The sequence below is a fragment of the Passer montanus genome, unplaced genomic scaffold (assembly GCF_014805655.1).
Source record: "Passer montanus isolate IOZ18808 unplaced genomic scaffold, ASM1480565v1 scaffold35, whole genome shotgun sequence".
In the NCBI taxonomy this organism is placed as follows: domain Eukaryota; kingdom Metazoa; phylum Chordata; class Aves; order Passeriformes; family Passeridae; genus Passer; species Passer montanus.
Genome location: NW_024368263.1, coordinates 3,987,573 through 4,001,504, shown reverse-complemented (window position 1 = coordinate 4,001,504; position 13,932 = coordinate 3,987,573). Strand labels below are relative to the sequence as shown.

General features: G+C 39.3%; 1 protein-coding gene across 3 annotated transcripts in view; it reads left to right on the top strand.

Annotated features, from left to right (window-relative positions):
* Nucleotides 1–13,932, top strand: part of CA10 (carbonic anhydrase 10) — a 167,113-nt gene that overhangs the window by 30,959 nt on the left and 122,222 nt on the right. For all 3 annotated transcript variants that reach the window (XM_039716468.1, XM_039716467.1, XM_039716469.1), the window contains one exon: nt 6,211–6,285. In XM_039716468.1, the coding sequence (XP_039572402.1) occupies nt 6,211–6,285 (75 nt within the window). The remainder of the gene's footprint in view (nt 1–6,210; nt 6,286–13,932) is intronic.

Genomic DNA, 13,932 nt, shown 5'->3' with positions numbered 1-13,932 from the left:
CTTTTTTTATATCTTGCAAATAAGCATATTTACTGAGGGGCGTTCTGTATTCGATGCAGCATTTTCTGTTATGTCAACATCAGCATTCCAGCAAGATGAAGACTTCTTAGCACTGCAAATGCTTTGCAGGTATTCCTGCAGGTGCTGTGCAGCATCTGCAACGTGGTACCTGGTATCCAATACAGTCCTGTCTGATCATCTTAAAATACATTTACTCGCCCAGTAAGAGCCTTTCTTTTTTGAAACATGAGGCTACTCACTTTAGCCTCTGAGCTAGAGGGAGTTAACTGCTGACTTTATGGGGCATTGGCACTTTGCTGTTTGCATTTACTGTGCATTTTTATGATCCTATGCAATGCTGTTGCCCTGTGCATGGAAGCGCTAGGAAACAAGAATACACAACAACTTGCAGAATTTAGCCTGTCATTTTTTGCTCCACAATGAGACATACCTACAGTAATTTGACAGAATGAAAGCAACATGTCATATGAGCTCCAAATAAATATCCTGTCTCCTCTGCAGCAGCTTATTGAAAGAGATCTGACATAATGGTGCTGTATCAGCAGAGCTACTAATCTCAGATACCAGAGATTTCTGTGCTAGAGGAGGGAACACTGCACAAATGGAGGTCATTCAGTATCCTGGAGCACTTGGACAATTTTGTCATTTTGGAGTGTTCCTGCTAATGGCAGAATACAATGCTGCTGCTAAAAATGGCTGTTGCAGAGTTCCTTGTGCAGGTAACCTTCTGTGTCTGTTCAGAGGAGCTTGTTTATTTTCATGCCTTGTTAAACCAAGAATGTTTCTAGGAAGCAAAAGCCATACTCTGGGTTTTAGTGGTAAAAGCAGGAGCCTTGGAGGTATCACAAGTGGAGGTTGTGGGTTTTTTTTGTTTTTTTAAGATATTTAACCCTCTTTAGGAATAAAGGATTGCTTTCTAGACCTTTTGTCTCCCCCTGCCAACAAGGAGCTGCCATGGAGGAGCTGCAGTGTTCTGGTAGGACCACAGCAGTGTCAGAGGCCACACAGAGAGACACATGTCTGTTTATATGGTCCTTGGGTGAGAGAATTGCAGGAAGAAGTACAGTAGTTTAACTGAAATCAGAAGGATGCTGAGAGAATTTTGCTATTTTCATGTGTCATGAGATGGCACATAGGAAGAATCCATTTCCTTGGCAACAATCCTTGAGCCATAAGGTTGAACCTGTTTACGCAGGCACAGAGCCATTCTGTCAGATGGGTATTAATACACCAATTGCAGAGAGCCTGCGTTGTATGTGCATCAGGTGTGAGTGTCCCAGATAGGATTCCCAGCAAGGATTGTCCATATGGCTGTTCATTCTAAATTTATATTCCATTGTACCATTACTAATCCAGGTATGGGTCTGATTATATTTCGAAAATAGGGAACAGCTTTTTCCCCCTTTCATAAGTCCTCTTGCCCACTTGCATAAGACAGTTTGGAGTGATGGTTTAGAAGTTTCTGGAAGACAAATTTTTCTCCCTGGCCTTACCAGACCTTTTCCTTCTGCATTCAGAGAACTGAGAGCTTTATAAATCTTTTCCCTTTTTAAGTATCTTTTCCCTTTTTAAGTAAAGTCCCTGTAGGCTCCATCCAAGTAAATCTTCAGCACCAAGCTGGATTTCACATGCACTGCAGAGTGGAAATCTGTGTTCAGTCACTCTCTGCATTACTTTGCAGGATGTTTTGCCTGGACTGCTATAAAACGTTGAGGTTTCAGGGTTCAGAAAAGAGCACAGCACTGGAGATTGTCACCCTAACTGCCTCCTCACAACCCCACCTGCCTTGCCTCTTGGTTTCCTCAGTGGACTCAGTTCACTGTACATCAACAGTGCTGCTAGGGTTGCTCTTGCTCTCCCTTAGATATAGCTAGGGCACAACATCTTAGTTTGGTATTGTATTTCCTGTGTTTCATTTTCATGTGAATTGAAGACATAAGGATCTGATGTCTGAGGAATGTGCAGAGTGATGCCAGGTCATGCTCTTCTCTGATAGCTGAAGCAACTGCACTGGCATCCAATTATTTAGTACAGAGCTTTGATAATCTAGTTTTCTTGCTCATTTCATGCAGCCTGTTCCATACTAATGAAGCAGATATGAAAAAATGTCATCAAAATATTTTTTCCTGCTATTCCTTTTGGAATTAGCTATTGTAAGTATTGGGGTAACCCACTGAAGCAGAACTGCAGAGCCAGCATATTTCAGTTTTGGTTTAATATAAACTCTTCTGGACCTGGAATGTATCATTCAGATTGCCCCAGAGTGGGAAAAAGCAATATATTTTTCAATTGTATATATTTTGATGAATGCTGATGTTAGGCAGCTGCGTTTGAAAATACCCATCCTACCCAAATTCTTAGCTTGCTTTTACCTCTCTAAATATATATGATTTTTTTCAGCTACTTCTAAAATGCATCTGCCTCTTCCTGGCTGAACCGATTTGAGCTGTGTGTATGACTAAAAGATGCACTTTAATGCAGTGTAATTTCCTGGAAAATTTTAAGTAGAAGAATTATGGCTCTACTTTGTTTGGACCCTTTAGCATCCTCTCCTACTGCCATTTTGGAATCTTTAAGAACTTCTCCTTTTGAGGACATGAAAGCAAGGGCTGAGATTAAAAAAATTGCAGTTCAGACTGGATAGTAACAATTTTCTGCTCATATATTTTGATTGTGAGTTGGGATTTGCCATTTTGCAAATGTTTTTACTGTGCGGTCTAGCACAACCAAGCCATGCAGAGTTGGAGTTCTCCAGGCAATGTTATAAAAACTAAAATATGAGGACAATTTCATATGAGGACTGCAAAGGGTGCACAGTGGAAGAGTCCCTTCAGTGTAACACATCACTTGGAACAACATCAGTCCTGCAATGAGAAATCTACATCCATGGGTACCCCATCCCACTGGCATGGCTGGATGTTGGTAAGGCAGTGTATAGGTCCTTCTTTGATTGTGAGTTGGGATTTGCCATTTTGCAAATGTTTTTACAGTGCGGTCTAGCACAACTAAGCCATGCAGAGTTGGAGTTCTCCAGGCAATGTTATAAAAACTAAAATATGAGGACAATTTCATCTGCAGACTGCAAAGGGTGCACAGTGGAAGAGCCTTCAGTGTAACTCAGTTAATGGAACAACATCAGTCCTGCAATGAGAAATCTGACTGGCATGGCTAGATTTTGGTAAGGCAGTGTATAGGTCCTTCTGTGTCAGTACATTCCATTAAAGTACATTTAATTAACAGAAGTTTTATTTTTGTTCCTGCAATATACAGTCAGTTAAATCATAAATACTCTTTTGTAACTTCATAGAACACTGTGATGGTCTTTATCTTGTATCCCTTTTAGCCTGAATTTCACATCCTCTTCATAATTTCTAATGACAGGAACAATTTTTATTACACTGCTGGAACTTTTCCCAGGGTAGTTGTGTTTTTCATAAATAATACGTGATTTAGAATTGAAACTGCAGCAATAAGCTGGTAAATCCGGCATCTTCTGTAACTGCAAATTTATGTAAAGAAAAATTTGGCCCTAGTGAAAGAGATTGAAAGTGTCTTAAAAAGAAGACAACTTCAAAATCTAAGTCAAATGATGCACAAGGTAACTGAGCTTTCCGTAGCTCAGGGAGAGTTGCTCTAAATAGGAACATAGCAAGCAAACCACAGGTGAAGACAGAACATATTGGTATATCAGCTCTTCGCTCTTATGGAGATCAGCTGAATGTTTGTCTTGCTGTGTGTCTGTGTGCCCTTGAAAAATATTTCCAATTAATAGTGACTTTACATTTTGACCACAAAATTTGCTCGAATTCCAATTTAAAGACAAAGAGAAGCGATGACAAAGAGCAGCAAAGATGTCCAATTTCTGTTCTTGGCTTTTCAGGACTTTGGAGAAATCATTTAGGCAACAAGTCTTATCAGGGCAAACCTCATACAAAGCTTAGGCTTTTTGTTGCTACAACCTTCAGAATATTGATCAGAGAAACATTTTCTTGTGTTCCTGCACTGTGCTCCAAGATGCTCTCACACTGTGAAAGAGCTGCATGTCAGGGACACCAGTCACAAGCAAGTTTTTGCCAAGTTACCTGGGTGGCTGAAGAGGGGGAACAGGCATGGGTGCTCCAGAATTTGTGAGTTGAAATATATGAGAAAATCTTTTGCCAGAAAATAGCTCACGAAAGGTATAGAGCGAGATTGAGTGGGACACCAGTCACAAGCAAGTTTTTGCCAAGTTACCTGGGTGGCTGAAGAGGGGAAACAGGTGTGGGTGGTCCAGAATTTGTGAGTTGAAATATATGAGAAAATATTTTGCCAAAAATAGCTCACAAAAGGTATAGAGCGAAATTGAGCGTTATGCTGGTGCTGGCTAGCTTTGCTAACTTCTTGCAGTGCAGATTTTTCCTGTGGAACAACCAAAAACAAATGTTTGGGTGACCTTAGCCAAGGCAGCAGGCTTGGACACCATATGCCTGTCCAATTCGAACTCCAAAAAGCCTTTTTCAACCTATTTGCTGTGCCCATAAAAGATTGGCTGATACCTAGATATTATGATCCCTTGACCAAAAAGCAACTTAATATTAAATCAGCTGAGGTTGCCAAAGGGAGCAATGCTGTAGCTGATTGGGACATTTGGACCAAAGAACTAGTGGTACCTTAGATACTTGGATGTGTGCAATAAATGATGGACAAAACTATCAAAGAAGTTTTTATCGTACAAAAGAGAGATGTAGGAAATAAAATCACAGGAAGTTCTCAAGATCTTACAGAGATAGTGGATACAAGTGTAGACATATCTGAAGGCTTTAATGGACGAGACTTATTACAACAATAAATAGTAACTACTATTGGATTTGACTTATACCCTTTGAATAGATCTTTTATAGCATTAAAAATTGCTGTGGTGTAAAACAGTAATGCTTAAAGCAAGTAAGAGAGGTGCCTGAAACAAGCAAAAAGAAATATGTATTGTAGTAGAGCTTTGTAATGCAATGTAGTCAATAAGAAACCAAGTTAAGAGAGTTTCTTTGTGGTTGTACCAAGAGGGGGAAATATGGGAAATAGTAAAGGTAAAAAGATTTCCAGAAAGCTGTAAAAGCAGGCCTTAGAAACAGAAAGGATAGAAAACTTGGAACTAGATGCAGCTGCAAAGTCTGAAAGTAGAAAAAGTTACAATAGTACAGTAAGCAAGGACACGGAACAATAGCTTGAGTTTTACACTTGGCTGAGATGGATCTGAGATGGACTGTAGAAAAATATGGTTTGCAAGATAATCGGAGGTTTTAAGCTTAATAATGAAGTATTGTGTATTGTTAATAGAGAGCATACAAGCAAGCATTTTGTGAAGCAGGTGTGTGTTTGGTGATTGCCTGAACAATTGTCTGTAAGCTTTAGCAATATGCTATTGGCTAGAAAGTTTTTAAAATGCTCTGCAACAAATAAATCTTTGCCTGGTGCTGGCAAGACATGAGCTATTGCAATCTTTCTATTGTCTCAACCGTGTAATGAGGCTGATGCTGCAGTGAAATGTCAAGGAATGTATCCCAGCAGTCCCATTCTGTTCATGAAAAACCACCAACACAGAAAGAGAAGATGGAAATAAACAAATTCCTGCCTCAGCACTGGAACCTGAGCCAGTGTTGGGGAAGCTGTGGACTGTGCCTTTATGGCCTGGTTTTGGAACTTGGAGCTCGTGGGATGACATGAAGCAGTGATAGACACAGATAATGTTGGCTGTGGTTCACTCTGCCACTTGTTTGCATGCAAAGTGAAAGATCATTGGGAAACTCGGGAAAGGAAGGGCAGAAACTGCTTTTCAGTCAGACAACTTGGACTCAGCTACTGACTGCTCTGCACTCTTTTTCTCAGCATTTTTGTCCCATATTGACTTTATAGGTAGCACAGAAGCTACTGGTAGTGCTATAAATCCTCATTTTCTACCTGAATTGTTAAGTTTCATGATCAAGTCTTCCAAAGCAGAGTGTATTTTACTGTGTGATGAACAGGGACAAAGTTCTCCAAGATACATATGCATAGCATGATTCTATAGATTGAATAAATTGAATAAAGGTCACCTAGGAATTGGAGTGACTCTTCTGTAGAGGAATAGTACCTTGTTTAAAGTTCCTAAAGTTTAGCTAATTAAGTCCTATGTTTTGCCCTAATTTTATAGTTTCTTTGATTATTTCTTTCTAGCTCAACAAAATTCACCAAAAATCCATGAAGGCTGGTGGGCTTATAAGGAGGTGGTCCAGGGAAGCTTTGTTCCTGGTAAGTGTAATTTTAAAATTTTAGATTTCCTTATTTTTTTTTTCACTAGAATTAATATAGTTGGATTTGGGGAAGATATTTTGTGTTAATTTGTTTTCATTGCAAAGATTTTTAGTTGTCAAGTACTCAACACCACATTATTGTGAAGTGCAGAAAGGTTTCTGTTAATCCATCATCCAGACCGTGGCTGTTTTTCAGGGAAGAAATCGCTTTGATGACATTCCTGGTTTCTCTCAGTAAAACCAACGTGGTGCTGCTTTGTGAGTGTGTGTGTTCTGTACGTAGAAAAGGGAAAGAGACTGAAAAGTATTACTGTTAACTGGATGAAATAATTTATCTGTTGCAGCACTTCTAGGTAATAGCATTTCTACAATTTTAGGTTAGATTTTAGAGTAGATTAGCACAGGAACCCACTACATGCAATTGTCACGGATTTTTGTTTAGTAAATAAACTGTGACAAAAAGAAATTAAATAACTGGGCTTCATTGAGATTTAGTAAATGATAATCAAGAGGCAGCTAAAAGGATTCTGTGCAGTATCTTTTCAGTGTGATTGAGATTAATATGCATTACTTGATGTGTATTAGCTATATCTTATAAGGTAAAGTAGTGCTTCTTCAAGTTTTATCATGAATGCATCAGAAAACTGCTATGTGATCCTTATTTTCTCATAATAGTAGAAAATGTTGCTTGGCTGTTGTGTGAGCTGTTCGTGAGGATCTGTAGATTTGACCTATCATCAGCTACTTTCACTGTTGTGAGAACTGTTACAACCTGACAGTCATCTGAAATTCCCAAAATGCTGATTGCCGTGTTATGAATTCTAGTGCAAATGAGATTAAGTATTTCAGCCCACACATTTCTGGCACTGAAATGGTTGTGAAAATCTACAGGCCTGGAGCTTAATTACATATTGATGTAGCATAAAGTAGCTTTTCAGATGTACTTGAGATTGGTTTGGGCTGTCAGACACACTCCAGTGTATTGTGCATGTTTAGTTTCTCATAGTGACAGCAGGGGAAGAAACCTGTAGAATATAATCACCTGATTTCAAGATATTTCCGCCTGCCTGAGTTTCATAACTCAGGTAGATGCCTGGCAGAAAATGAATGAAAAAAATATTTGCTAAACAGGCATAAACTTAAAGTTACTGAGAAAAATAATATAATTGTCAGAATGTGTAAGAGCCGTAACGAAGGATGCAGGACTCCAGGCAGCTTATTACATCCAAGATGTCACAGCAGTCTGAGGTTGTGGGTGACAGAGCCTGTGCCCACAGCTGTCAGCTCCAGCTGCAGGCAAGCCTGAAGACCCTTTAATTCTGATTACAATGCATTATATACTTTTCTTTGCTGAGCATCTTAATACAGAAGAACCAATCTATAGCTTAACTTTTACCTATAAACTATCATAACTACTGTAATTACCGTGTTCATGTTACTATTCTCCCATTGCTAAAAGTTAGTATGTTACGGTTTAAGCTAGAAGTTGTTTTTCAGTTTTGTTGCAGTGGAAAATTCTGAGACCTTTTTTCTACTTGCAACATTGGTAGTCTTGTTTGCCTGTGGTATCTTTATTCTTGGAAACAACATCTTGTTGAGGTAGGTTTATCATTTGCTCTAAGCCACAAAAACCCCTTCTAACTAACATACCCTTTGCCTTTTTAGTTATCCAGTAAAAGTGGATCGACAATTCTTTTCTTCTGTATCAAAAGTTGCTTTCATTTCTATTCCTTCTTCTGATTCTACATTCAAAAATCTTTCTGCCAAGCATACATATCTGTGAGACTCTCTTGTCAAACTTTCATCCTTCCCAACAAGAATGTAAAGAAACCTGTGATCAGTTCATGCTTATGGTGTTCTGGTCTTAATACTGTGAGACATTTAGGCTTAGGAACATCCTTGAATTATGAATGAGGAAACAGTGATGACTCAGAAACTTCTGGGAAGGAAGAACTTTTAGAGTGGTGTGGAGGGACACCTTTCTGAGGGAAACCTGAATTATCAATGTGTCGAATATCTGACTAACCCAGCACACATTCTCAAGAACTGGTCCAGAAAATCAGTAATGAACAGCTCACTGAAGCAACCTTGAAGAAAGCAAGGGGAATTTGGATGTACCTTTCTTTCAAATTAAACTGCAACATGTCAGCCTCAGCAGAAGAGAAAAATCCCATGAGACTTTACAGTACAAACAACTAATTTTTTCTCCTAGATTTGGGAGCCTTTGAAAACCATATTTAAAGTATTTCAAGGCTGCATTTGTGGCTGTGCTCTCAGACTAACACATCACAAAGGATCTGTTGGTGCATATTAAGAATATCCATGTTGGTGGCAGTCCTGTATCAGATCTCACGTGAGATGCTAATTAGCACCTGAGAAGTGAGAGCTGCCGGGCAGACTGAGGAGCTGTTGCTGGAGTTGCTGATGTGCACTGAAGCAAACAGCTACAGCCATCTGCCATGGATGTTTTCTTCCCACAGCTGTTTGTCCTGACCCAGGGCTGGAAGTGAACACCCCCAAAGATATTAGAAAGGAGTGTTGGTCCACCAGCCTGTCACTGCAGTTCAGAACTGGCATCTCAGCTAATATCACATGAATCCAGCTCTGTAGCTGCTTAGGGGAGCAGCCACAAATGCAGAGATGATTAATTAGGGGCAATATAATTATAAAACACTCCAGGAGGAGTTGCCGGAGTTTGTCTATCACAGCTTTAGCTGGGTAAATACTTTTCACCTACGCAAAGTCACTGTGTGTCTTTGAACTCTCACTTCTTCCATGAAGAGCTGTGTAAGAATGCAGTTAGGAGTGTATCACCTGGGTTAGAATGTGCTATTCATAGGTTTTTCTGCTTAGTTTGTTTTGAAGCATTTAAGCCAAGTCCTAAAAATACACTGGATCCTGTGCAGATTTGCCATTGAGCAGCTCATAAAATCAAGGCATATTTCATCACATTTCCCCAAATCTAGACTCCCCATATTGTGGGATAGATTTTAGAAAAAAATAATTTAAATCCCTTTCTAATGTTCATCTGGACACAGGTTTTTTCCCTGCTATAAGCCACTGAGCTGGAGTCAAATCATGTGTATCTCACAGAAGGGAAGGATGTAGGCAAATTTCCCAAATTCCCTTCTTTCAGTGCTCCAAGAAGAGGCAGCATTGAGAGCTGGCAGGTTCTCTCAGCACAGGAACTGTGGCTCAGGTCTGTCTTGGTGCCCAGCCTTGAAAGAGAGATGCAGAGTTCTCAAATTCAGGAGGGAAAGTTAATCAAGGCTGGATTCGTGTATCTGCAGCTAGAGCAGAAACCACTCTCCATCTCTCAGCTGTTCTACAAGCAAAGAACTGCTCTTATGATTTAAATCATGTAGACAAGTAGAAAAGTAGAAAGTAAGTAGAACTTCAAAATGTTAATTGAATGCAAATTAGGTTTCAAATTAAATTTCAGGGAATGTTCAAGGATGAAGAAGGAATACTTTCCTTTATGCATGGTGATTTGCATAATAAAAAAATAATTTCTCTTATTACAAATGCTTACTACATAGACTTTTTCTGCTGTTTCTGAATATCGAAGTAGTTCTTGATGGGTTAAAACACCTTTAAATAGCCTTTTTTATGTCTTTTCTTTGGCTGTGACTATGAATATGTGGTGTCACTGAAGTCATGCAAGCAATTTCCAGGTGACCAAGACACTCATATTCCAAATTCATTGGTACCTTGTTGTTTCTTCAAATAGATTTGTATAACCTTTGATAATCTTTGTGATTGTGTTGACTCTTTTCATACTGGTCCTGTTTTTTCATACCATTATGAAAGTGGGCTTTGGTAAGCATAAAATATAAAGGTTGTTAAATCTAATTTGTGATCACAGAGTGCACTTGGCAAACCTCCATCCTGTTGTGGAAACTCTGGACTATGTGATAGTACAAGCATGTAAGTGTTTCCTTGCCAGGGAAGACATTGTCTTGGGCTCCCCTACTGAATTATACCAAATTTAAAGTTACTTTATAGGGTGCTAATGCCAACCTCAGCTAACAGGAGGAAATCCATCAAATAATGAGTGAACATTGCTGAGGGAGCAAATGATGTTCTCCTTCCTTGTAATAAAAGCTGTAAATGAACTCTGATTGCAGATGAAGATCTCCATCCACCAGGATTCATTGTTGGCCACAGATCACCAGTCAAAGCCTGCCTTTTTCGCTGAGGTTCTGAGATGGGAAATCCCCTGTTCATGGTTCCTTCACAACTTGATTTACACTAAAAGAAAAAAAACTGCTGGAGTTTTGTGATGCTGTTCCTGCCTTTTGCAAGGATGCTGTTGGTGGGATTATGCCCTAACCTTGACCACCTGGCAACACTGCACTGGCTCAAAACATGGGCACTGGTTTGTCCATGGCTTGAAACTGAGAGATGAAAAACTCAAACCCACACACTTGTTAAACTTTCAGCTCTCAGTTTGTGCCACCCTGCAGTCACAGAGGGGCCTGTGTCATACACTGAGATGGTGATCACTTAATGTGGCTGCCTGAACAGCAGAAACCAAACCTGCTGATTCCTACTCCTGCACTGCTCACTTTTCTAACTATAACATTTCTCCTGGTCTTATTTTGGAACTTCAGGAGGCTGCAGCATCACTCACCATCTGGTGCATTTTGCTTATCAGTGAAAACAGTGGTGCTGTCTGAGCTACAGCAGTACTTTAAACAGTATGCACACACCCTTCAAAATCATGCAGTTTGCTGTTGCCTCTGAGGAATTAACCAGCCATATATAATTATTTATTGGAACAATAATAGCAGTTTTTCTTTTAGAAAGCAATATTTTAGAACAGTTCATTTCTTCAGGGTGATAGAACATAGATACTGGAAATCATTCACTTACAGATTTGAACTTAGGTTACTATATATAATATGTCAGCTTTGGTTGTCAGTTAAAAATAGCTTGAAGGAAATATATTTCATAACAGAAATATTCCTGGTTTCTCACTTCCTTTGGTGATTCTGCAAAAATTGACTCTTTACAAGTCATGTAGCTAGAAAGGAGACTAGATTTAAAAAAAAATAAATTATGTGGGAGTTAAATATAATACAACAGGGACTTTTTCCCAGTTACAGTACCTGGTGGCACCATGATTTGGTGCCACCCATCTATTCAGTCCTTTCTAAAAGGGGGACTTTTCAATAAAGTTACTGTTTTACATATGGCCTGTAACTGCAGCCATTTCACAAACAGATCTCTAAATGCTGTTTTTCCCTCTAATTCAGTCCTTTGATGAAAGAAAAAAACGTTTTCGGGGGCCAGCAAAGTGAACTAATCACAGTAAAGTGCTCTGAAGACCTAAAATTTTAAACCTTCACAAATTTGTGACTGAAACACAGTTCTTTTGCTAATGTAGTCTCAGATCCATTTTCTTTTAACAGCCTAATCCCCTTTCTTAGCTGTGGCTTTTCCTCCTCAGTTACAATTGGTATCCATGATGGTACCATGGCACAGATGTACCCTGGCCTTTGCTTTGTTATCCTGACATGACCAAATGATTCAAGTTGTCTTTCTGCCTGTTCCTAGTCCCACTAGGCACTGCAAAGGTCAAGCTTTTCCTTGTTATAACCACCACATGAAGTGCCAGGTGGGACCTCGCTGTGCCACCAGCTGTCCAGGGCCTGTCCTGCTGCACCTGCAAGTTTCCCTGCCAGGACGTGAGCAGTGTCCCTCTTCTGCTTCAGGAAAGTGCAAATAAGGAAAACCTTGAAGGCAATGACTTGCAGATCCTTGTCAGATATTGTCCCTCACACTTGCTGCTAGGTTAGATAATGTTTTTGGTGTGGGAGTACTCCAGATGAAGTTGAAAATCTTCTTTCTGATGAAGCTGAAAATCCTCTTTCCCACTATCCTGAAGCAGATGCTGTTTATCTTGCAGTGACACTAAATATGGGTTATAAGCACAAAGAACAATTAAGTACCAGGAATTTTTTGCATAACTGTAGCTACCAAAACCTGCGTGGATGATGGCTTGTAGCTGGGAAGAAGTTCCAGAGGTTAATACCATTTGGACAGTCATTTACTCAGCAGCAGTCAAAATATGTGCTGTCCTACAACACTGTGTGTTTACAATCTCTACAAAACCTTGAAGTGAAAAGTCAGTGTGTGATCTTACAAGGGTTCATCGTTACATGATGAGCACATCCTCTTAAGCTTTTGCTTAAGAAAGGAAGGCTCATCCCTGTGCACTGCCTTAACATATTCTATGGGAATAGAATATATCTTAATATTGTAACCTAAGGCAATCAGGTAGGAATGCAGCTTCTCGTTCACTAAGACTGATCACATCAGGATATTATAGTGACTTCAGGAAGAAGATTCCAATTACACTAGTAATGTAATCACCAGCACCAATGAGGACTTTATATAAACACAGTGTGCAGCTTTTAATTTGCACATCTAATTAAGAATTTAAAAATAAAAGTAAATGAGACTGTTACCTAAAGGTGGATACATCCTATGGTATGCAAGTACTCTCCTAACAGACAGCGATGCTTTTACTTGTAAATACGAATTTATGAGGTTATTTGATCATAGCATTTCTTCAGTAACCTGAAGAACATGGAACTATTATTATTATTTGGATATTATTTTATATTATTATATTTTTATATTATTATTATTATTTGGATAACGTGGAATTATTATTTGGAGAAGTTTTACATGCTGTTACTTACACAGATTAAAATACAAATATTCTATACCATCAGCCCATCATGGCATATCTGGGCACATACTGTTTGTGGTCAGTGATAGATTTATCCTCTCAGAACTCACCACAAAATAGTCACCTACTTAATGCATTTCCAGGTACCTGCTGCCCCTGCGAGCTGTAAATCACATTATTGTGGTTAATGAATCTGCCCAAAAAAGGAACCTTCCTGAATCTTATTGATTTTTTTTTTTTCCCTAGCACTGAAAATATTACTTAAAATTGTCACCTTTTACCTTTCTGGATAGAGACTGAATTGGGGCACTTGTTCACTTCATATTTATATAATGTACCAAAAAAAAAATGCATTAGTGTTTCCAGACCAAGCAGTCACCAACTTTATAGCCAGGACATAAACCCTGAAAATAACAGCATAACATCATAATGGGAAACCTGACAGGTCGTTAACTACAGCAGTGCAAACAGCATGCCTGTAATTCACAAGTGCTTGTAGGCAACAGCCTGGCCTGCAGCCTTTCAGAGCCTGCAGCATTTCAGAGCCTGTATGACCCATAAAAATACTCAGGGATGGAGCACAAATAACCAGGTCACACTGGAAGTTGTTCACTTGACACCAGAGCACATAGCAGACAGATGTTCTACCCCAGCACAGAGGTGGTTCTTTAGGACCATTTTATGACCTCCTCTAATTTATTCTTCCTGTGTCTTTAATATATATGAGTTTGTCATGAGGATTTTGGTGAAGAATGAAGGTCTTTATTCAGAGAGATCATTTTACAAATATTAAATGAGATGCAGACTAAATGGAAAAATGGATAAGCTGAGTTCAAGACAGCAGTTGGAGGCTGGGAGAGAATCATGCAGCCAGTTCAGATATGTCTGTGCCATCAGGCTGGTCTGCCTGGTGTCCCTGTGCTGTTGATTAAAGAAGAAAAAATG